Source organism: Chiloscyllium plagiosum, chromosome 32 (assembly GCF_004010195.1).
Source record: "Chiloscyllium plagiosum isolate BGI_BamShark_2017 chromosome 32, ASM401019v2, whole genome shotgun sequence".
Classification (NCBI taxonomy): domain Eukaryota; kingdom Metazoa; phylum Chordata; class Chondrichthyes; order Orectolobiformes; family Hemiscylliidae; genus Chiloscyllium; species Chiloscyllium plagiosum.
The window spans coordinates 42,606,220-42,631,554 of NC_057741.1; the positions used below are offsets into that span (position 1 = coordinate 42,606,220).

Consider the following 25,335-nt stretch of genomic DNA (forward strand, 5'->3'; position numbering starts at 1 on the left):
AACAAGGTTCCCCATGGAGACTAGTTGGCAAGGTTAGATCTCAAAGAATACAGGGAGAACTAGCCATTTGGATACAGAACTGGCTCAAAGGTAGAAGACAGAAGGTGGTGGGAGGGTTGTTTTTCAGACTGGAGGCCTGTGACCAGTGGAGTGCCACAAGGATCGGTGTTGAGTCCACTGCTGTTCGTCATTTACATAAATGATTTGGATGCGAACCTAGGAGGTATTGTTAGTAAGTTTGTAGATGACACCAAAATTGAAGGTGCAGTGGACAGCGAAGAAGATTACTTCAGAGTACAATGGGATCTTGATCAGATGGGCCAATAGGCTGAGAAGTGGCAGATGGAGTTCAATTTAGATAAAGGCGAGATGCTGCATTTTGGAAAGGCAAATCAGAGCAACATTTATATGCTTAATGGTAAGGTCCTGGAAATATTGCTGAACAGAACCTTGGAATGCAGGTTCATAGCTCCTTGAAAGGAGAATTGCAGATAGATAGGATAGTGAAGGCGGCGTTTGGTATGCTTTCCTTTATTGGTCAGAGTGTTGAGTACAGGAGTTGGGAGGTCATGTTGCGGCTGTACAGGACATTGGTTAGGCCACTGCTGGAATATTGCGTGCAATTCTGGTCTCCTTCCTATCGGAAAGATGTTGTGAAACTTGAAAGGGTTCAGAAAAGATTTACAAGGTTGTTGCCAGGGTTGGAAGATTTGAGCTCTAGGGAGAGGTTGAATAAGCTGGGGCTGCTTTACCTGGAAAGTCGGAGGCTGAGGGGTGACCTTATAGAGGTTTATAAAACCAAGAGGGACATGGCTAGGATAAATAGACAAGTCTTTTCCCTGGGATGGGGAGTCCAGAAGTAGAGGGCATAGGTTTAGGGTGAAAAGGGAAAGATATAAAAGAGACCTAAGGGGCAACATTTTCATGGTATGTGTATGGAATGAGCTGCCAGAGGAAGTGGTTGGGGATGATACTGTTTCAACATTTAAAAGGCATCTGGGTATATGAATAGGGAAGTTTGGAGGGATATAGGTCGGGTGCTGGCAGGTGGGACTAGATTGAGTTGAGATATCTGGTCGGCACAGACGAGTTGGACTGAAGGGTTTGTTTCAGTGCTATATATCTCTATGACTCTTTACAATGGCACTCGTACTGGTGAAGGACGGAATTGTTCGCATGGAATAGAAATTGAATTTGGCAGGTACATGGTTGCGGGTATTACAGAGATGTGGTTTCAAGGGGATCAGGGCTGGGAATTAAATATCAAAGGATTGGCATCCGATTGAAGGAGGAGTTTTGCTGAACAAAGAGACCTTTGAGTCCAGGTTCATAGTTCCTTGCAAGTGGAGTCACAGGTAGATAGGATAGTAAAAGGGACCCAAGGGGCAACCTTTTCACGCAGAGAACTGCAAATGAAAGGAATGAGCTGCCAGAGGAAGTGCAGAGACTGATACAATTCCAACATTTAAAAAGTACCTAGATGGGAATATGAATAAGAAGGGTTTAGAGGGTTTTGGATCAAATGCTGGGACTAGAATAATTGAGGATATCTGGTCCACATGGACGAGTTGAACCGAACGGTCTGTTTCCATGTTGTGTATCTCTATGACAGGCAGATGGGGAGAGGGGATGGGTTGCCTGGTTATTAAACAATGAAATTACACTTATAATAAGTGATATAGGGTCATAGAATCTGCATAAGTAGAGTTGAGGAATCGCAATGGAAAAAGAAAGGACTCTATTGGGTAACATTATTCATTAACGATTTTGAACAAGTAACTGAAAGCATTGTTGCTATGTTTACAGATGATATGAAGATAGTTGGAGTGACAGGTGGTGTTGAGCTGGCAGTAAGGCTGCAGAAAGACGTGGATAGGCTAGGAAAATCTGTCAGAAAATAGCAGATGGAATACAATGTGGGAAAGCATGAGGTTATGCATTTGGGTAGGAAGTTTAATGGCATAGTCTATTTTCTAAATGGGGAAATACTTCAGAAATCTGAAGCACAAAGGGATTTTGGAGCCCTAGCTCGGATTCCCATAAGATTAACATGCAGGATTAATTGGCAGTTAAGAAGTGTTATGAAATCGAAAGCCTGTATGGTCACTTTAAGATAAAAGTGCTTTTCCGAATTTAAAATACAGCCATAGCTGCCAGCTAAAGGTCAGGCTGTTCCAAATGTAATTTGTCTGTTAAATGGATGTCTGAGTTTTGGTTCTTGTTTTGACAACAATTCAAATTTAACCAATTAGTTTAAGTTATGCCCAGGATTCCAGAAGCCAATGGAATTTGAATTTTATTGTTCTGACACCTGGAAACCAATCAAATTATAAGAATGACATGCGTCATGGGGGGGGGGGGAAAAAAAGAGTATATAAACCGGTATTTTGAAAATTAGAGGAAGAGCAACTGTGGTACAGTCAGCAAGCTAACTGCCCATCTGACACCTTGCTCTCAAAGAAATTAGAAAACGTTCTCTATCAAAGGTACCTTTTATGTGAAACATACTCGCAGTGATAAGGAAGATGACAATCCAGTGAGATCAGCAGCTGGAAGAGTGAAGACACTAAAGTCTTGAGACACATATCGTCTGGAGATTAAGTTAGTGTAATGTTTAATAAGTGTGTTATTGGAACAGCATATTTTTCATAGAGTTGGGGTCAGATCGTAAGTTGTTAAGGAAAAGGGCACTTGGACCTGTGAATAGTTTTCTTTAGTGTTCACTATTAGAGTTAAGAAAATCAATGGTTACTTTTCTTTAGATAGTGGAATTTAGCTCTGTCACTCACTCTCACATTTTAACAGATTACGAGGTGAGGCAAGGCGAGCTTTTCTGGGTGTTTGGTTTTAATTAACAGAGGGGTTTGACCTGAGTCATAACAGGAAGGCAAATGCAATGTAACCATTCATTTCAAAAGGGCTAGAAAACAAAAACTGAGATGTATTGCTGAGGCGATGTAAGAATCTGGACAAACTGCATGTGGTTTAAGTAGTTTTGGGCCTCATATCTGTGGAATGATGTGCTGGCATTGGAAGGGTCAAGAGGAAGTTTACAAAAATGAGCCCAGGATGAAGGGCTTGTCATACAAAGGGCAGTTGAAGACTCTGGTTCTGTACTTGGAGTTTAAAAGATGAGAGATGATCTCATTAAAACATTGGAATACTGAGAGGTCTGAATAGAGTGGATGTAGAGAAGATGCATCCACTAGAAGAGAATAGGAGCCAAGAGCACAACCTCAGACTGAAGGGATGATCTTTTAAAACAGGCCTGAAGAGGAATTTCTTCAGCTGGAGTATGGTGAATCTGTGGAACTCACTGCAGAAGGCTGTGGAGATCAAGTAATTGAGTATATTTAAGACAGAAATAGAAGACAAGTAACCTTAACACTTGGAAACATTAATGGGATTAGACAAAGTCAGCATGGGTATATGAGAGGGAAATGATGCTCACCTAACCTACAGGAGCTTTTGAGGACGCAACTAGTAGAATAGACTGGGGGACCAGTGGTTATGGTGTATTTGAATTTGAGGATAGCTTTTAATAAAGGTCCCACTTAAGAGGCTTTTGGGCAAATTTAAAGTACACAGGACTTTGGGGATAAGATACTGGCATGGATTGAGAACTGGATGACCAGCCAGAAACAGAATGGGAATAAATGGGTCATTTTGTCAGGTGACAGGCGTGACTACTGGTGTACCACAGGGATGAGTGCTTATGTTATTATGAATATTTCCAAGTTTGTTAATGACAAAACTCAGTGGAATTGAGAGTTAAGGAGGATGCAAGGCTGCTTCAAGGTGATCGAGATAAGTGGACTGCAAGGTCAAACACATCTCAGATGCGAAAATGAGTATAGGTATACATTCAGGGTGAAAAATAGAAAAGCAGAGTATTATTCAAATGGCTGAATTTTGGAATGTGGACATACAAAGTGTCCTTGTACATCAGTCAGTGAAAGTAAACAGGCAGGTTAAGCAACATATAGGAACCTAAAAAGCATGTTGGCCTTCATTACAAGATGATGATAGTTCAGAAGTTGTGATATCTTACCACAATTTTATACAAACCTTTGATGAAATCATACCTGAAATCATGTGTATTTTGGTCTCCTTACCTATGACAGGATATACATGCCGCAGAGGGAGTCAACACAAAAGTTCAAGGTAAGAAGTGATAGGACAGCTTCGTTCTATGGGAAGCACATCCTGTGGCACACTGGAGAGTTTGTGTGCTACACTGGTACTAACAATGGTGGTAGAAAGGGCAATGTGGTCCTGCAATTGGAGTTTAGGGAGCTAGGCAGACAATTAGCAAGCAGAATCTCTGAAATTCAAGTACATAGAGAAATAGGGAAGACAGATGATGTGTGGTTGGAAAGATGGTGCTGGAGGGAAGGCTGTAGATTGCTGGAAGACTGGGGCTTCCTCTGGTTCAGAGGCACTTGTACCAGACAGATTGAACAGTGCTGAGATTGAATTCTTTGCTGGGTGTCTTACTAGTGGGGAGGGGTTTAAACTGACTCAGCAGGGGTGTAGCAACCAGGAGAGAATATAACCCAAGAAAGACCTCAGTGCACAAAATTTTGGGAAAGGAAGATAGCAGTCAATTAGACAAAGGTAACTTATTATATGCAGTTGGAGTAAGGGAGAAAGTAATGAACTTATCTGATTATTAGTTTTCAGCCAAAGGCTGTTTTTCATTTAGCTAATTGAGGGTTTGAACTCAAATGGACTTGGTGGTCATAGCACTTTCATCTTGCACATCATGTTCTTAGAGCAAACTAATTTTGCAACCATATCATTGTTTCTCAAGAAATTAGAGACTAACATCATATATAAAGAAACACATATTTTGGCAAAATGCTTAATATGTTACTAAAACATCTCTATGTTCTAGACACTGAACTTTGAAGAACATTGGTTCATTACATAGGTACAAGGTAGAGTTAGAGATAAATGCTTTGCAACATGATTTAACACCAAATTTAAAATAAGAAACAAACATAAAATGCTGGAAATGTTCAAGATATCATCTACAGAGAAAAACAACAAGTTAATGTTTTAGATATACCCTTTTTCCAAAATGTGTTTGGAAATGTTTTTAAAAAGGGGTCTATCTACACCCAAAACATTGTTTTTTCAGATGTTGAGAGGCCTATTAGTGTTTTCTGCATTTGGACTTTTTTTTTGAGGTCCAATAAATGCAGCATTTTGCCCCTTGACCAGGGTAAGACGAGAGTCCGATGACAAGAAGAAAAACCCAAATTCATTATATATGTTATTGCAATCTTGCTGCAGAACTGACCTGATGTTATTGACACAATCTTCATGAGCTTCTGACAAAGTTCTGATGTGTTTTGAAGATACTGGGTCAAACAAGAGAACTTCAGTCTGCTCACATGCTACCGTCAACACAGATCTACATCGGGATAAAACAAAGACTTAGCAGCAAATCAAATAAGTTTTTATTTTCAAACTGTAAATGATATTTGACTGTCGTATTTGATATTTTAATAATTTTTAAAAAGTGCAAAATGTTTATTTATCATTTTACTGCTAGCTAAGATGAGTGTGATTGCCCTCAACATCAAGGTGGCAATTGACCAAGTGTTGCATCAAGGAACCTTAACTGAACTGCTATCCATTCAGTGGCTTCACAGCAGAACTAAAATTGCAACTGGTCATCATTTACATGAATGGCTGGAATATCTCAGAACTGCTACAATACAGAAGAAACCAATTTAGCAATTTACTGAATGTCACCCTAACTGCTATTTATGCATAGCCCTGCACACACTTCCTTCTCAGATAAGTATCTAATTTTCTCTTGAGTATCTCACATGAATCTGCCTCCACCACATTCAGGTGGTGCAATCCCGAGCAAACCATAGAGTGGTAAGAAAAGTTATATCACTTATTTCTTTTGCAAATGACTTTAAATCTGTGCACTCTGGTTCTCAGTCATTTTACCAAAGAGAACAGTTCTTCCTTACTGGTTTTATCAACACCCCTCATGGTTTTGAATACTTTATTAAGTCTCACCTCGACATTTTCTTCTCCAAGGAAAATAGTCCAAATTTCTCAAATCTACCTACACAGCTGAAGTCACAGAACATAGAACAATACAGCACAGGTCGGCCCTCAATGTTACGCCGACCTGTGAACTATTCTCAGCTCTCCCCCTACACTATCCTAAAATCATCCATGTCTCAGGATTGTTTAAATCTCCCTATCATCATTAAAACCATTCTCATGAATTTTCTGTGCCATCTCTTACGTCTTCACGTCCTTCCTAAAGTGATGCACCCAGAATTGATACCACACTCCAGTTAAGTCTAAACCAGCATTTTAGAAACCTATAAAATTCTAACATGACTAAACAGAATAAACGGAGGAGGGATGTTCCCAATGAATGGAAAATCCAGAACTAAAGGGTCACAATCTAAGGATGTGGTTTAGGCTATTTAGAACTGAGATGAGGAAAACTTTCTTCACCTGAGAATGTTGAGCTTGTAGAATTCTCTGTCAGAGAAAACATTTGAGACCAAAGCATTGAATGTTTTTAAGGAGGAGTTAGATATCTATCTTAAGATAAAGGAATGAAAAGGGAGAAAGCAGAAACAGAATACTGAAATGGAATGATCAGCCAGGATGAAACTAAATGGAAGATCAGGCTTGCAGGGGCCAAAAGGGCTTGCTCTTGTTCCTATTTTGTGTTTCTATGTTTATACAGGTTTAACACAACTCATTTACTTTAATACATTTTGCCTGTATGAACAAGGTCTAGGATGTTTAACCTACTCTCTCAACCTGTCCTGCCAGTTTTAATTTTTATGCTTATAAAATTCCAGGTCCCTCCACTCCTGTACTGCCTATAGAATTGTGCAATTTATTTTATATTCCATTCATATTCTTCCTACCAAACTGAACCGCTTCACATTTCACTGTAATGAGCTTCATCTCTTACTTGCCCAATCAGTCCTTCAGTCTGTTCTTTCACCGTTCATATTGCTTTCAAATTTTAGATCATAAACAAATTTTGAAATTGTCCCCAATGCAACAAGATTCAGGTCATTAATATTGTGGTAAAGGCTCATGATGTATTAATATTTGTAAACTTTGATCCTGAAGTATATAGCACCGCGTATAGTTTCATATTTGCTTTTATTTCTGTGATTGTATTTTACGGGTGTAGTTCTGTTCTTGAGAATGGCACCAGGGTCTGAAGTGTTTTGATACATGCATTTTTAATATGCAATTATAGCCTTGAAGTAGAGAGTCAGGTGAACACTTAAGTGTATTAGGAGAAAAAAAGGTCTGAAGAAACTACTTATTGCTGAGTGACAGGTATTCAGTCTCTAAGAAGTCAACGCTGTAGAAAAAGCTTAGGAAAAGCGGCACTGTGGTTCAATGGTTAGCACTGCTGCCATAAGGCACTCGGGACACGGGTTTAATTCCAGCCTTGGGTGACTGTGTAGAGTTCACATGCTTTTCCCACGTCTGTGTGGGTTTCTTCCCACATTTCAAAATGCACAGGTTAGGTGGATTGGTAATGCTAAATTGTCTATAATGTTCAGGGATGTGTAAGCTAGGTGGATTAGCCATGGGAAGTGCAAGGCCACAGGGCTAGGTGGATGGGTCTGAGAATGTATATAGGGTATAAGTAGGTAGGGAAAGAGTTGAGTTCTGAGTTTTGTGACACAAGAGGTCCAGCTGAGCATGACTCAGATCAGATAAGAACATGCAGTTAACAAAGGGGTGCTGGAGGCAAGGGTAATGGGTTAACAAGATGGAAAAGCAGTCATTATGTAGAACTATTAAACAATATTGGAAGCATTCAGTATATAAGGTCAGTTATTACTACCCTCCCCTTCACTGTTTTGATCACACAGCACTGTCCTTTGATGTGAAGGGCAGTGTTTGTCACTGGCCACCCGGGTGTTTTCCTATCTTCCTGGTGGTGGAAATTGAATAAAGATTCTCTCACTGTGTCTCCCACCTGCACACACACACAATGGGTGCTGGGGATAAAATAAGCACTACCGCACTAAAAAAAAAAGACAAAAAAAAGGAGGAATACACTTTGTGTCTTTCACTGTGTCTCACACCTGCACACACACACCATAAAAAAAAGAAAAAAAAAAAAAAACCAGGAGATCACACACACTATGGGTGCTGGGGACAAAAAAAAGAAAAAAAAAGAAAAGGAAAAAAAAGTAAACCACAAGCACCTGTTTTGATCACACAGCACTGTCCCTTAAAAGAAAAAAAAATAAAATATAAGGTCAGTTATTACTACCCTCCCCTTCACTGTTTTGATCACACAGCACTGTCCTTTGATGTGAAGGGCAGTGTTTGTCACTGGCCACCCGGGTGTTTTCCTATCGTCCTGGTGGTGGAAATTGAATAAAGATTCGTGCACTTTGCGTCTTTCACTGTGTCTCACACCTGCACACACACACCATGGGTGCTGGGGAAAAAAATAAGCACTACCGCACTTAGGTGGTAGTGTGGGGGTTAAATTTAAAAAAAAAGAAACAGGGAGAGTGCAGTGCATTATTTCTCCCTCCAAAAAAAAATGAAAAATATAAGGTCAGTTATTACATTAGAGCCCGGGTATCCTTGGAGAAGGAGCACGCGGTGTCGACCAATACCCTGGAGTTGTTCAGGGAGAGGTGGGCGCCGCAGGGAGTGGAGTGCATTATTTCTCCCTCCAACTCTATTTTGATTTAGTCCCTACCCTCCCCTTCACTGTTTTGATCACACAGCACTGCCCTTTGATGTGAAGGGCAGTGTTTGTCACTGGTCACCCGGGTGTTTTCTTATCTTCCTGGTGGTGGAATTTGAATAAAGATTCGTGCACTTTGTGTCTTTCACTGTGTCTCACACGTATACACACACACCATGGTTGCTGGGGAAAAAATAAGCACTACTGCACTTAGGTGGTAGTGTGGGGATAAAAAGAAAAAAAAAAGAAAAACAAATATAAAGGTCAGTTAACAAATGGAAAAGTATCCATTATACAAATTCAGTTAACAAGTTTAAAAACATTCACTCAATAACAGTAGAAGACTTAATCTCTACTCGCTGATTGTAACCGTCACCCAATTACAGAGGAACCTCGATTATCCGAATACCAATTATCTGAAAATCGGATGTTGGATGGGGTGGAGTCGGTGAGTGAGTGTGACTGGGACGAGGGCTTGCGCGTTTTGTGCTGTGGGGCAGGGGGCGGTCTTGGACCGGGTTGGGGGGCAGGCAGTGTTGGATGGGGTTTGGGCGGAGGTGGTCAACAGGGGCAGTGGGCAATGTTGGGGGTAGGGGCTCACACGCTGTACTGCTGCATTCTCCTGAACAGGGAGCAGGCTTTAAAATCTCACAGCCCCTGAGGAAAGGCATTTAATCAATTATCCAAACGAAATAGTGCCCGCCCATCTCATTCAGATAATCGAGGTTCCCCTATAATATGTATTTGCCTTATCTGGATGCTCCTCCCTGTAAAATGACTATTTAATTCATTAAGAAACTGTTGTTCAAAAGAAGACCAGGAACCCATGTGCCTGCACACATGAGCGATCATTTTCTCTCTCTCTGGCCTGGAATAAAAGAAGATAAAACTACTCTGTCTCTGAGCGTTTTGCTTCGACTGAAGGGGGAAACAGGACAACAGGTCTGGGTGGGATGCTCTTCGGAGAGTAGGTGCGTACATGTTAAGTCAAATGACACTGTAGGGATTCTATTCCAAGTCCAAAAATGTGCAGGTTAGGTGAATTGGCCATGCTAAATTGCCTGTAGTGTTAGGTGAAGGGGTAGATGTAGGGGAATGGATCTGGGTGGGTTGCTCTTCGGAGGGTCGGTGTGGATTTGTTGGGCCCAAGGGGCTGTTTCCACACTAAGTAACCGAATCTATTCTACGAAAAAAAATCCAACAACAGAAAACTTCTAAAAGCAAGAAACATGCAAAACTTATCTGTTTGCTTTAAAAATGTTTAGATATCACTAAGAAGAAATGTTGTGGAGGTGCTGGTATTGGACTGGGATGGACAAAGTTCATCAGGGGCTGTGCTCCGAAAGCTTGTGATTTCAAATAAAACTGTTGGACTATAACCTGGTGTGGTGTGATTCTCACTAAGAAGTTCCAGTGATGCCCAATGAACTGGAATGTTGCATTACACTGTAACATTGGTAAAACAGGGAGTTAGGTGGAAGAAGGTGGTGGTGATCAGTTGCTCCTTTCCTCTCGTTGGTGAGTACATCCCTTTAACACAAAAGTAAAGTCTTAGGGAACTTAGGACACAAGGGAAAAGGGCAACTTTAAGGAACAGCTGGTCAGAGAGAGCACAAATCTGGCAAGGAGCAGCTGAACAGAGCAGCAGAAAAACTTTCAACAGAGCAATCTAACAATACCTTCACTCAAAGGAAAGGTAGACTTCCTGCAGTGACTTCAGGGTTCAAAAATGATACAGGGCAATGGAAGCTACTGACTGGGTGAATACAGGTAAACAACTATTTATACTACTACTGCTTATTGTTTGTGGAGTTTGGTGGTTTATAGTTTGTAAGGGCTATATTCTGCCTTAATGAGGTCAAAGAAAAAAGGACCATAAAGTAATTGATAGTAATTTAATTTAAGAAACCATTAAAGCTTTAATCCAAAGGAGTGAGTCATGGCAGGAGAGCTCAAAGCCATGGCTGACTCCTCCTACTTTATGTGGGAAGCCAGATACATTTCCAGTGGTGAGGCCAACATGAATGCAGAAGTATCTCCAGCTACAGCTCCTCGAAGCCCTGGTTTCAGAGCTGAAGCAGGGGCTGGGAACACTGTGGAACTGGCATGAAGCTGAGAGTATTGCGAATATGATGCATTGAGATTTTTTTTTGTTGGGGGGGGGGGGTGGTCGTCGTCACAGATTCCACAGGCAGAAAGGGAATGGGTAACCACAAGGCAGAGTAAGAAAATTAAGGAGACAATGCAGGAATCCCTGTGGCAATTCAACTGCAAAACAGACATATCGCTGGGGGGAAATAGCCGCTCAGAGGAAAGTGATAACAGCCAAATTCATTGAATCATTGCTGGCTCTGATACCTGGGACAGGAGGACAAATTGTGGAATGCAACTGTTACAGGGGGTTCAATTATAAGGGGAATAGATAGGCATTTCAGTGGCCACAAACAAGATTCCAGGATGATTCTCTTTTTAAATAGGGTGTCAAAGAGAGTAACTTCAACCAATTAACCTTATTGTGGGAAAAAATATCGGAATCAAATAAGGAAGTCATAATAGAACATATAGAAAAACATAATGTAGTCAAGCACAGTCAGCTTGGCTTTATGAAAGGGGACCTGTGTCTGAAGAACTCATTAGAGTTTTAGGGAAGTCACAACCAAAATGGATAGAAGGCAACCAGTAGTTGTGTTGTATTTGAACTTCCAAAAGGTAATTGACAAGGTATCTGACTAAAGTTTAAGTAATAACAGCCCATCGTGTTGAAGGTAGTGTATTGGCATGGATAGAGAACTGGCTAATGGGCAGGAAAGAGCAGTTGAGGATTGGAACTCCAATACTGTTTATAATATGTATTAATGACTTGGAGGAAGTAAGTAAATGTAACGTAGCCCAATTTGCACCAAACATTAAATTGGGCATTTGACAAGGTTCTGCAGGATAGATTGTTTACCAAGGCTAGATCACATGGAATCCAGGAAGATCCAACTATTTGGATACAAAATTGGATTGAGGTAGAAGACAGAGGGTGGTGGTGGGGGGTTGCTTTTCAGACTGGAGGGCTATGACCAGCAGTATGATTTTGGTCATTTATATAAATAACTTGGATGTGAACATAGGAAGAATGGTTAGTGCATTTGCAGATGACACTAAAATTGGTGGTGTGGTGGACAGGAAAGGAGGTTATCTCAGAGTACAACAGAACATTGATCACATGGCCCGAGGAGTGGCAGATGGTATTTAATTTAGATAAGTTTGAGGTATTACATCTTCGTTTGCAAATCAGGGCAGGACTTATACAATTAATGGGAGGACTCTGGGGAGTATTGCCAAATAAAGAGACCTTAAAGTGCATGTTCATAGTTCCTTCAAATTGGAGTTGCAGATAGGATAGTGAAGAAAGCATTTAGTATTCTTGCCTTTATTGGTCAGTGCACGGAGTATAGAAATTGGGATATCATTATGCAGTTGTACAGGAAAGGCCATTTTTGGAATACTGCGTTCAATTCTGATCCCCCTCTAATGGAAAGATGTTGTTAAACTGGAATAGGTTCAGAAAAGATTGACAAGGATGTTGCCAAAGTTGGAGTGTTTAAGCTAATAGGGGGAGGCTGAGACTGTTTTTCCTGGAGCCTCAAGGGCTGAGGGGTGACCTTATAGAGGTTTATAAGATCATGAGGAGCATGAAAAGGGTGATTAGCCAAGGATGTTTTTTCCTGGGGGGGGGGGGGGGCAGTGGTGGTCCAGACCTAGAGGGCATAGGTTTAAGGTGAAAGGGGAAAGATGTAAAAGATGCAAATTCTTCACACAGAGGGTGGTGCATGTATGGAATGAGCTGCCAGAGGAAGTGATGGAGTCTGGTACAATTACAAGGCATCTGGATGGGTATATGAATGGGGAAGGGTTTAAAGGGATATGGGCCAAGTGCTGACACAAATGGAACTAGATTAATTTAAGATATCTGGTCAGCATGGATAGATTGGACTGAAGGGTCTGGTTCAATGCTATATAACATTATTGTTCAAGCGGAATCAAGGGTTCTGGGGAAAAGGCAAGAAGGTGGATGTAAGGAATGCCAGATCAGCCATGATCCTACTTAATGGTGGAAGAGACTCAAGGGCTGAACAACTTGCTCCTAGTTCTATTTCATATTGTCTTACAGGAAAGCTGATGGAATGTTGACCCTTATTTCAAGGAGTTGAGGCAGAAGAGTAGGGAAGTCTTACTGCAACTGTACAAAGGTGCTGGTGAGACCTCACCTGGAGTACTAAGAGCAGTACTGGTCTCCTTATTTAAGGAAAACATTATTCATTGGAGACCATTCAAAGAAGGTTCTTTGGAACAATCTCTGGTATGGAGGGATTGCCTTATGAGCAAAAGCTAAATTAATTTGGATTCTATTCACTGGAGTCAAGAAGAATACAAGGGGATCTCATTGAAACATAGTGCATTCTTAAGTGGCTTGACTGGGTAAGTGCTGATATGTTCCTCCTCAAGGGAGAGTCTCGAACTGTTTCACATAGTCTCAGAATTAAGTGGCCCGAATTCCTTGCCACAGGGAGCTGTGGAACAGAGTGCTTGTATATATTTCAGGGTAAGATTGATTGTTGATCAGTAGGGAAATGAAAGGTGAGTTTGTTTTTGTTCTTGTATATATCAACATTCTAATCAATTGTTCAGTGAGACAAGTGAGGAAATAGCTAGGGCACCAATAATATTTTTCAATTCTTTTCTGGCCGCAAGAAAAGTCTCAAAGGGATGGAGGACAGCCAATGTGGTAGTAGTATTCAAGTAGGGAGCAAAAGATAAACCAGGAAACTAAATGAGTCAGTCTAACCTCTGCGATGGGGAAAATACTGAAAGGAATTCTGAGGGACAGAATTAATCTGCACTTGAAGAGACAGATTAATCAAGAATTGTCAGCACGGTTTTAAGGGGAGGTCATGTTTGATCAACATGATTGCATTTTTTGAAGATGTGATCAGGTGTGTAGATCAGAGAATCCCTAGTGTGGAAGGAAGCCATCTGGCCTATCAAGTCCGCACTGACCCTTCGAAGAGCATCCCATCTAGATCCACTCTTACTCTACTCCATAACCTTGCATTTCCCATGACTAATCCACCTAACCTACACATCCATGGACACTATGAGCAATTTTCGATGACCAATCCACCTAAACTGCACATCTTTGGACTGTGGGAGGAAACTGGAGCACCCGGAGGAAAACCACGCAGAAAAGGGGAGAATGTCTGTGTGAAGTTTGCACAGTCACCTGAGGCGGATATCGAACCCGAGTCCCTGGTGTGAGATTCAGTAATGCTAACCACTGAGCCACAGTGCCACCCAGAGCAATGCATTTCCAGAGACTCCTTAGATATCTCTAAGGCTTTTGATAAGATCCCTTACAGGATTATGATAACGAAGTTAGGAGCCCAAATGTTTGAAGGAAATTTAGCAAATTGGATCCAGAGCTGTCTGACTGGCAGGAAGCAGGGGTTAAGGGATGTTTTTGTGACTGGAAGCATGTGTCCAATGCTGTTCTGTTGGGCCCTTGCTGCTGTGGTATATATAAACAATTGTAGGTGGGGTGATCAGTAAATTTGTCAATTATACAAAAATTGGTGGGATGGTAAATAGTGAGAAGTATAGCCTTAGATTTCAGGATGGTCAGATGTGCTGATCAGTGGCAAATGAATTTCAATCTAGATATGCATGAAGTGATTGTACTTCAGCAGGACAAACAAGGCAAGGGACTACATAGAGTGATAGAAATGTACAGCACGGAAACAGACCCTTCGGTCCAACTCATCCATGCCGACCAGATATCCGAAATTAATCGATTCCCATTTGTCCACATTTTGCCCATATCCCTCTAAACCCTTCCTATTCATGTACCCCATCCAAATGCCTTTTAAATATTGTAATCATACCAACCTCAACATTCTTCCAATAGCAGGGACATAGAATTACACAAAGTATTCCAATAGTGATCTAACCAATATCCTGTACAGCCCCAAAGTGACCTCCCAACTTCTATACTCAATGCACTGACCAATAAGGCAAGCGTACCAAACACCTTCTTCACTATCCTATCTACCTGGGACTCCATTTTCAAAGAACTATGAACCTGCACTCCCAGATCTCTTTGTTCAGCGACAATTCGCAGGGCCTTACCATTAAGTGTATAAGCCCTGCCCTATTTGCCTTTCCAAAATTCAGCACCTCACGTAAATCTGAAATGAACTCCATCTGCCACTCCTCAGCCCATTGGCTCATCTGATCAAGATCCCATTGTATTCTGAGGTAATCTTCTTCACTGTCAAAGTACCCATAGTACCCACACCTCCTACGTTCACATCCAAATCATTTATATAAATTAAGAAAAGTGGTGCCAACACCAATCCTTTTGGCACACTGCTGATCACAGGCCTCCAGTCTGAAAAGCAACCCTCCACCATCACCCGGTCATCTATCTTGGCCAGTTCTGAATCCAAATAGCTAGTTCTCCCCCTATTCTATGTGATCTAACCTTGCCAATCAGTTCACCATGAGGAACCTCATCAAATACCATTAAGCGGAGGTTAACCCCCACCCCGCCCCACCATTTCAGAACTAAACCAAAACACGTAAACGGGAGCACCTGGTCCTATAATCTGTAAAAAAAAAAGAGTGCAAAAGGTGGATTTAGCACTGCTTTTCAGCAACTTCCTGTAGATAAACAGAATAAATCCCTGACACTCACTTTAAAATCAACAAGTAACAATTTATTTATCTAACAGTGAACAAATTAACTGAACTATTAACAAACCAAATAAATTCCTACTAACTATTCCTGAATAAAGCAAGATTCTAATGGTATGCTGTTCAAATAAATACAAATCCTACTCATGAAAAAAGTAGAATTTGGAATCTTGAAACTACAGCCAAGTTACATGTCTTCCAGTATGTCTTGTGCCTTCTCCGTCAATTCTCCTGTCAGGAATAATAACGAGTTCTGCCATTGGTATCATTGTTACTTAGATGGTGCTTTCTCAAAGATATACAGGAGGCTGTGAAAGCCAGCAATTCTCAAAGGTGGAGGGCCATTAGCTCTGGTGGATGGCAGCTAGTTCTGGAGTCTTTGTCCAACTGTTCCCTTCTCTTTATATCCATGATGACATCTCAATATTTCTTACAAAAGAATTGGTCCTATGTTGTCAATATCATCAGATTTAAATTTACTAGGCTTTTGGTTTCTAAACACCTGGTTCAAATTAATTGGCTAAATTCAAAAGCCTGTTATCTTCATTAAAAACTGTTGTCTGGCCTGCTAACTGTACAGCCTTTCAATACAAGTGTTTCAATTTGCATGCTCTCTGTGCACTCACAAACTTTCAAGCTGCTGCTCACAAACATGCATTTTAAATTTCTAAGTACAGAAAATGCACATGATCTTTTAAAGGGTCCATGCAATACTCCACCCCCAGCACTTTACAAACACCAAATTCTGTCTCAAATCTAAATGTACTCTACCCAAATTCACAACATAACCCCTTACTGAAGTCCATACAGATTACATCCACCAGTCTGCCCTCATCAATCCTCTGTGTTACTTCCTCAAAAAAATTCAATCAAGGTCATAAGACATGATTCCCCATGCACAAAACCATGCTGACTATCCCTAATCAGTCCTTGCCTTTCCAAATACATGTAAATCCTGTCCCTCAAGGTTCTCTCCAACAACTTGCCCACCACCAATGTCATGCTCACCAGTTTATCGTTCCCTGGCTTTTCCTTACCACTGTTTTTAAATAGTGGCACCACGTTAGCCAACCTCCAGTCTTCTGGCACCTCATCTGTGGCTACTGATGATACAAATGTCTCAGCAAGAGACCGGCAATCATTTCCCTAGCTTCCTACAGAGTTCTAGGGTATGCCTGATCAGGTAGGCGAAAGTAACTACTGCAGATGCTGAAGATTAGAGTCAGGGGTGTGGTGCTAGTAAATCACAGCAGGTCAGGCAGCATCCAAAGAGCAGGAAAATGTGAATCCTTCTCCCCTGCACCAGTTTCTCAGCTCTGCATGCATCTGCTCTATCCATCTATTCCTACCCTCACTAGCTCGTGGCACTGGGAGTAATCCAGATATTACTACCCCCGAGGACCTACTTTTTAAATTTCTGCCTAACATCCTATATTCTCTCCTCAGAATCTCAACCTTTGCTCTTCCTATATCAATTAATTCAAATGTGTATAATGACCTCCTGCTAATCCCTCCGCACTCTGAGAGTATGACTCTATGAGGGTATAGAATCGAGATACACAGCATTAAAACAAATCCTTTGATCCCACCCGTCCAGGCTGACCAGATATTCGAAATTAATCTAGTCTCATTTGCCAGGACTTGGCCCTTATCCTTTTATACTGTTCCTATTCATATCTAATTCATACCTTTTAAATGTTGTAATTGTACCAACCTCCAACACTCCTGTGACAGCTCATTCCATTCAAACAACACCCTCTGTGTGAAGATATCCTTGATCCTGGCACCAGGAATGCAACACACCATTCTGATTTCTCACTGTTGGCCGCTGAAACATCTGTCTGTGCCTTTAAATAGAGAGTGCCCAATCACAATCCATCGCCTGGAACCTGATGTATATTATAGCCAGTCTCGGTACCAGAAACCTGGCTATCCTTCTACATTCCCGAGAGTCCATCACCCTCTACATTTTTCAAGACAGTATAGTTGTTTAAGATGTGGATTGCCACAGAAGACTTCTGCATGACCTGCCTTCCTCACCTATATTTCCTAGAGATAACCCATCAACCTGACTGTATCTACAGTTTTTCTCCCTTCCTACAACTGCCATCCATCACACCCCCTCATTGCCTCCAACTGCCACTCCAACCAATCCATGTGATCCAATAGTATTCGCAACCAAATTCACTTCCTGCAGACATAATAGTCAGTAACATGGAAACTCTCCCTAATCTTCCACATCTGACAGGAAGAACACACCACTCTACTAAAGGTCATCTTTGCTTCTTAACAATCTACAAACTCGGAAACTAGCACAGTCTTACTGCTCTGAAAAACTGCTCCAGGCTAACTTAGTCACTATGTTTTAGATTTTTAAAGTTTAATCAAGAGACAGATCTCAATAAAACATATAATGAAAAAAGAACCCACTCTACTCACTATTGTAGCTTTACAAACTAAACAGTAAAGTTATTCTTATTCCCTGAGCTGTCTCATATCTGTACTTTAACAACTTAGTTGCTCCCCTGCTGACAGCTCTCCCACACAGGTTTCTCCAAGGTCAGCTGTGAATTTTGAAGTTTAGACAAGCTCTCATGTCCAGAGATACTTAAAAATTAAACAGCAGAGGCACTAGCTATGCAGATTCACTGCTAAGTCAGACAGCAGTGTAGACTTCTTTCCCTGTTTGAATCATTTCCCATGTGGTCACCACCTTTGTCTGTCTTCCTCTATTTTCAAAGTGCCATTGTTTTGATATTTTTCCCTGCTCCTAGAATCCAAGAAAATCAGCTTCAACAGTGAAAATACCTCAAAAAAAAAAAAGCAGCTCTTACAGTCACAATTTTTTCCTTTCCTCCCTCTTGGATTACCCTGAACCCCTTGCGAACAGTAGGACCTTGGGAAATACCAAGGATCAGAGGAACTTTGGTATTCATGCTCACCGGTCCCTTAAAGTCACAAGAAAGGTAGATATAGTTGAGAAGGCATATGGATTCTTGCTTTTATTGGCAGAGGCAGAGAGTTTAAGAGCAGGGAAGTGATGCTGGAACTGTGTAAAACGTTGTTCGGGGAACAGTTTGTGGGCTGTTCTGGAATACACGTTATAGGAGGGATGTGATTGCACTGGACAGTGCGCAGACAAGATTAACCAGGGTGTTGTTTGGGCTGGAGAACTTTAATTATGAAGAGAAATTACATAGACTACACAGGTTGTTTTCCTTGGAGCAGGGGAGACTAGGGAAGGATCATGGTTGAGTTGTATAAAATTGTGAGAGCCATAGATAGGATAAACAGGAAGAGACTTTTCCACCTTGGTGAAGGGATCAATGACTAAGGACATATATCGAAGTTTAGGGGCAGGAGATTTAGAGGGGATGTCAGGAAAAATGTTTTCACCCAGAGGGTAATGGGAATCTACAACACTACCTGAAAAGGCAGTCGAGGCAGAAACTTCACAACATTTCAGAAGTATTTAGACCTGCACTTGTGATACCAATATGTACACAACTATGAGCCAAGTAATGGAAAACGGAATAAGTATAGTTAGGTGTTCATTTATGACCAGCTCAGACATGATAAGCTGAAGGGCCTATTTCTGTACTGTAGACTTCTGGGACTCTAAGCCTCTCTGAAAACGCTTCAAATATCACAAGTTAGTTCGCTGCCATTATTTAACCCATATTTGTTAAGCAAATATTATTTTGTCCCAAAGTATCATCCAACAGCTTTCCCAACAGCAAGTTTAAACTGATGAACCTGTAACAGCTGAATATATTTTTTTGAACAACAGCGTGACATTTACAGCTCTACACACCTGACACTAACATAACACTGTACGAGAAAGAGTCTTGGAGTACAGCATGGAAACAGACCCTTCGTCCAACCCATCCATGCCGACCATATATCCCAACCCAATCGAGTCCCACCTGCCAGCACCCAGCCCATATCCCTCCAAACACTTCCTATTCATGTACCCATCCAAATGCCTACTAAATGTTGCAATTGTACCAACCTCCACCATTTCCTCTGGCAGCTCATTCCATACCCGGACCACCCTCTGTGTGAAAAAGTTGCCCCTTAGGTCTCTTTTATCTCTTTCCCCTCTCACCCTAAACCTGTGGGTGGCACGGTGGCACAGTGGTTAGCACTGCTGCCTCACAGCGCCAGAGACCTGGGTTCAATTCCTGCCTCAGGCGACTAACTGTGTGGAGTTTGCACATTCTCCCTGTGTCTGTGTGGGTTTCCTCCGGGTGCTCCGGTTTCCTCCCACAGTCAAAAATGTGCAGGTCAGGTGAATTGGCCATGCTAAATTGTCCGTAGTGTTAGGTAAGGGGTAAATGTAGGGATCTGGGTGGGTTGTGCTTCGGCGGGTCGGTGTGGACTTGTTGGGCCGAAGGGCCTGCTTCCACACTGTAAGTAATCTAATCTAATCTAATCTAGTCTATTTATCCAATCCACGCCCCTCATAATTTTGTAAACCTCTATAAGGCCACCACTCAGCCTCAGACGCTCCAGGGAAAACAGCCCCAGCCGGTTCAGCCTCTCCCTGTAGCTCAAATCCTCCAACCCTGGCAACATCCTTGTTAATCTTTTCTGAACCCTTTCAAGTTTTACAACATCTTTCCAACAGGAAGGAGACCAGAATTGCACGCAATATTCCAACAGTGGCCTGTACAGCCGCAACATGACCTCCCAACTCCTGTACTCAATACTCTGATCAATAAAGGAAAGCATACCAAACGCCTTCTTCACTATCCTATCTACCTGCAACTCCACTTTCAAGGAGCTATGAACCTGCGCTCCAAGGTCTCTTTGTTCAGCAACACTCCCTAGGACCTTACCATTAAGTGTATAAGTCCTGCTAAGATTTGCTTTCCCAAAATGCAGCACCTCGCAGTTAGTTTAGATTAGGTTAGATTACTTTACAGTGTGGACACAGGCCCTTCGGCCCAACAAGTCCACACCGACCCGCCGAAGCCCAAACCACCTATACCCCTACATTTACCCCTTACCTAACACTACGGACAATTTAGCATGGCCAATTCACCTGACCTGCACATCTTTGGACTGTGGGAGGAAACCGGAGCACCCGGAGGAAACCCACACAGACACGGGGAGAATGTGCAAACTCCACACAGTCAGTCGCCTGAGGCGGGAATTGAACCCGGGTCTCTGGCACTGTGAGGCAGCAGTGCTAACCACTGTGCCACTCACGATCTGAATTGAACTCCATCTGCCACGTCTCAGCCCATTGGCTCATCTAGTCAAGATCCTATTGTAATCTGAGGTAACCCTCTTCGCTGTCCACTACACCTCCAATTTTGGTGTCATCTGCAAACCTACTAACTGTACCTCTTATGCTTGCGTCCAAATCAGTTATGTAAATGACAAAAAGTAGAGGACCCAGCACCGATCCTTTTGGCACTCCACTGTATGAAAACAGAAGTCAACCATTCAACCCATTAAGTCTCCTCTGCCATTCGATGAGATCATGGTTGATCTGATAATCCTCAACTCCATTTCCCTATCTTTGCCCTTTAACCCTCAATCCACTTACAAATTAAAAATATGCCCTTTTCAGTCTTGAATATGCTGAATGACAGCCTCTACAGCCCTCTGCAACAAAGAATGGCACAGATTCACTACTCTGAAGAAAATCCTCATCACTGTCCTAACTGGGTGACACCTTTGAAATGATGGCCTCTGCTCCAGGCTCACCTACAAGAGGCTCTCTCCAGATCTATTCTGTCAAGTCACCTAAGAATCATGTATCAATAAATTTACCTGTCATTCTTCTAAACTCTAATAAAGTACAGGCCCAACCTATTCAGCTTCTCCTCATTTGAGAGGATCTGACCATGCCGAGGATCAAACTCGTGAACCTCACCTAGATTTATTCCAATGCCAGTATTTATTCCACAGATAAGGGACCAAAGCTGCTCACAATATTCCAGCTGCGGTCTGACTGGTTTGTTATTTAGTTTTAGCAAGACCACTTATTTTGATGCTCCAATCCCTTTGAAATACAGGTTAGCATTCAATTTAACTTCCCTATTACATGCTAAATTTGAATGCTAACCTTTTGTGATTTCTGTACAAACACACCCAAATCCCTCTGTGTTGTAGGATTCTGCAGTCTTTGTTCAACACTTCTATTCTTTTTGCCAGAGTGGATAACTTCACATTTATCCACATTGTATTCAATTTGCCAAGTTTTTGCCCACTCCCTTAATCTTCTCCAGTCAGTTCTGTTATAACACGGTAGTTTTGTTCTCATGCAATCCCATGTTATAAGAAAATCACATAACAGCAGCACAATTTAAACTTATGAGGCAGGAATTGCATTATAACTAATACACGCTCCAAAAGTTCACGCTTTAGAAACCGTATTCCCCAATTCGTCAATCACGTAATCATGAATTTATATTAACAAAATGCGTTATCGCGGAACAACTTATTTGTCTCTCAACACACTTTTATAACATCCTCACCATTTGCTTTCCTGCATATTTTGTGTCATCCACAAATCCGGCAATTGTATATTCATTTGGGCAGAGGAGTGGCAGATGGAGTTTAAATTAGCTAAACGTGAGGTGCTGCACTTTGGAAAAGCAAATCAGAGCAGGACTTACACACTTAATGGTAAGGTCCTGGGGAGTGTTGCTGAACAGAGACCTTGGAGTGCAGATTCATAGTTCCTTGAAAGTGAGTCAAAGGTAGATTGGATAGTGAAGAAAGCATTTGGTATGCTTTCCTTTATGGGCCACAGCATTGAGTATAGAAGTTGGGAGGTCATGTTGCTGCTGTACAGGACATAAGCCACTTTTGGAATATTGCGTGCAATTCTGGTCTCACTCTGAAACTTGCAAGGATTCAGAAAAGATTTACAAGGAAGTTGCCAGCGTTGGAGAATTGAGCTGTAGGGAGAGGCTGAACAGGCTGGGGGTCTTTTGCCTGGAGCATCGGAGGCTGACGGGTGACCTTATAGAACTTTATAAAATCATGAGGAGCATGGACATAGTTGATAGACAAGGTCTTTTCCCTGGGGTTGGAGAGTCCAGAATTAGAGGGCATAGGTTTAGGGTGAAAGGGGTAATATATAAAAGGGATCTAAGGGGCAACGATTTCACACAGAAGGTGGTGCATGTATGGAATGAGCTGCCAGAGGAAGTGGTGGAGGCTGGCACAATTACAACATTTAGAAGGCATCTGGATGGGTATACATATAGGAAAGGTTTAGATGGATATGTGCTAAGTGTGGGCAAACCGGACTAGATTAGGTTAGGATATCTGGTCGGCATGGACAAGTTGGATGGTAGGGTCTGTTTCTGTGCTGTACATTTCTATGACTCTATAATTATAAATCAAACAACATGAGGTAATAGTCCAACAGATTAATTTGAAATTATAAGCTTTCAGAGCCTCAGACAAGGTATGATTGGGACAAAAAAAACTTCAGATGGTGAAATCCAAAGTAGTCAGGCAGGAGGCTGGAAGAACACAGCAAGTCAGGCAGCATGAGGAAGTGCAGTGTCCTAAAGAAGGGTTACACGCAAAACATTGACTTCTGCACCTCCTGATGGTGCCTGGCTTGAAGCAGTATGATGGGGAGGCACAAGACAGTATTTACAAGCAAAAAGTTCACAACTTTAAAACTAGCTGCCCATGTTGAATTCTTTCAATAGTTAGGAGGTAGATTGCTGATTAAAATGCAAAATCCAGATTCCTTTCAAGCCTTTGTCCATAGACAATTAAAGGTTTTATCAATGTAGAAGGGGTGATATCTCAGTTTAGACAATGCACTTTAGATGGGAGGTCCCACTTCAAATCTATGTTGGACTACAACGTGGTATCATTTGATTTTTGACCTTGTCCACTGCAGTCTAACGCAACATCTCCACATCATAATTATAAATAATTATGGTTTCCGCACTCATCCCTGTGACACACCACTAGTTACGGGTTACCATCCTACTAACAGCTCCCTGATCTCAATTCTCTTACCTTCTATTAGATGGCCAACTTTCTATCCACGGTAATATGTCACCTCCAGCACCACAGCTGCTTACCTTATTAAGTAGCCTAACATGCACATTCCTGATGAAGGGCTTACACCCAAAACTTGGACTCTCCTGCTCTTTGGATGACCTGCTGTGCATTTCCAGTGCCACCCTTTTTGGCTGACTTCTCCAGCATCTGCAGTCCTCACTTTCTCCTAATATGCAGTACCTATCAAAAACGTGACATCCACTGTTCCCCCTTTATTTATCCTGCGTGTTACTATGTCAAAGAATTCTAACCAATCTGTCAGGCATGATTCCTCTTCATGAAGCAATGCCAACTCTGCCTGATTGCTGATTTCTAAATACTCTGCTCTTACATATTTTATAATAGATCCTAATATTTTACCAATGGACTTTGCACGTGAGAAATCATGTCTCACAAACTTGATTTAAGTTTTTTGACAAAATAATAATGGGGATTGACGAGGGCAGAGCAGTGGAAGTGATTTATATGGCCTTCAGTAAGGCATTCAACAAGGTTTTCCATGGAAGACTAGTTAGCAAGGTTAGATCTCATCGAATACAGGGAGAACTAGCCATTTGGATGCAGAACTGGATCAGACAGAGGGTGGCGGTGGAGGATTTTTTTCAGACTGGAGGCCTGTGACCAGTGGAGTGTCACAAGGATCGGTGCCGAGTCCACTACTTTTCATCATTTATATAAATGATTTGGACGTGAGCATAAAAGGTATTGTTAGTAAGTTTGCAGTTGACACCAAAATTGGAGGTGTAGTGGACAGCGAAGAGGGTTACCTCAAATTACAACAGGATCTTGATCAGATGGAGTTCAATTCAGATAAATGTGAGGTGCTGCATTTTGGGAAAGCAAATCTTAGCAGGACTTATACACCTAATGGTAGGGCCCTAGGGAGTGTTGCTGAACAAAGAGACCTTGGAGCGCAGGTTCATAGCTCCTTGAAAGTGGAATCGCAGGTAGATAGGATAGTGAAGAAGGCATTTGGTATGCTTTCCTTTTATTGGTCAGAGTATTGAGTACAGGGGTTGGGAGGTCATGTTACAGCTGTACAGGACATTGGTTAGGCCACTGTTGGAATACTGCATGCAATTCTAGCCTCAATTCCTATCGGAAAGATGTTGTGAAACTTGAAAGGGTTCAGAAAAGATTTACAAGGACCCAGGCGAACACACTGCTCTGACGGAGGATTTAAGCTATAGGGAGGGATTGAATAGACTCAGGATGTTTTCCCTAGAGCGTCAGAGGCTGAGGGGTGACCTTATAAAGGTGTATAAAATCATGAGGGGCATGGATAGGATAAATAGACAAAGTCTATTCCCTGGGATGGGGAGTTAAGAACTAGCTTTAGAGTGAGAGGGGAAAGATATAAAAGAGACCTATGGGGAAAGATATAAAAGAGACCGAAGGAGCAATTTTTTCACACAGAGGGTGGTACGTGTATGGAATGAGGTGCCAGAGAAAGTGCTGGAGACTAGTACAAGTGCAACGTTTAAAGGGCATCGGGTTGGGTATACGAATAGGAAGGGTTTGGAGGAATATGGGCTCGGTGCTGGCAGGTGGAACTAGATTGGGTTAGGATATCTGGTCAGCATGGATGAGTTGGACCGAAGGGTCTGTTTCAGTGCTTTACACCTCTATGACAGATATCAAGCTAACTGGCCCACAGTAAGCTGTCTTTTAAATCTCCTTCCCTTCTGAATAGAGGTATTGCATTGTCAGTTTACTAATCATTCATCAATTTTCCAAAATCTAAGGATTCTTGGAAGAATCCTGAACCTGAGGGGCACCAGTATCCTTGGTGGGAGGTTTGCTAGTGCTCTTGGGGGGGG

The 25,335-nt window shown here is 41.9% G+C and overlaps 1 protein-coding gene across 1 annotated transcript in view; it reads right to left on the reverse strand.

Annotated features, from left to right (window-relative positions):
* The window catches only part of wdr32 (WD repeat domain 32), a 105,055-nt gene that overhangs the window by 75,360 nt on the left and 4,360 nt on the right, over positions 1-25,335 (reverse strand). Inside the window, exon 2 of the mRNA XM_043674550.1 lies at positions 5,306-5,419. Coding sequence (XP_043530485.1) covers positions 5,306-5,419 — 114 coding nt within the window. The remainder of the gene's footprint in view (positions 1-5,305; positions 5,420-25,335) is intronic.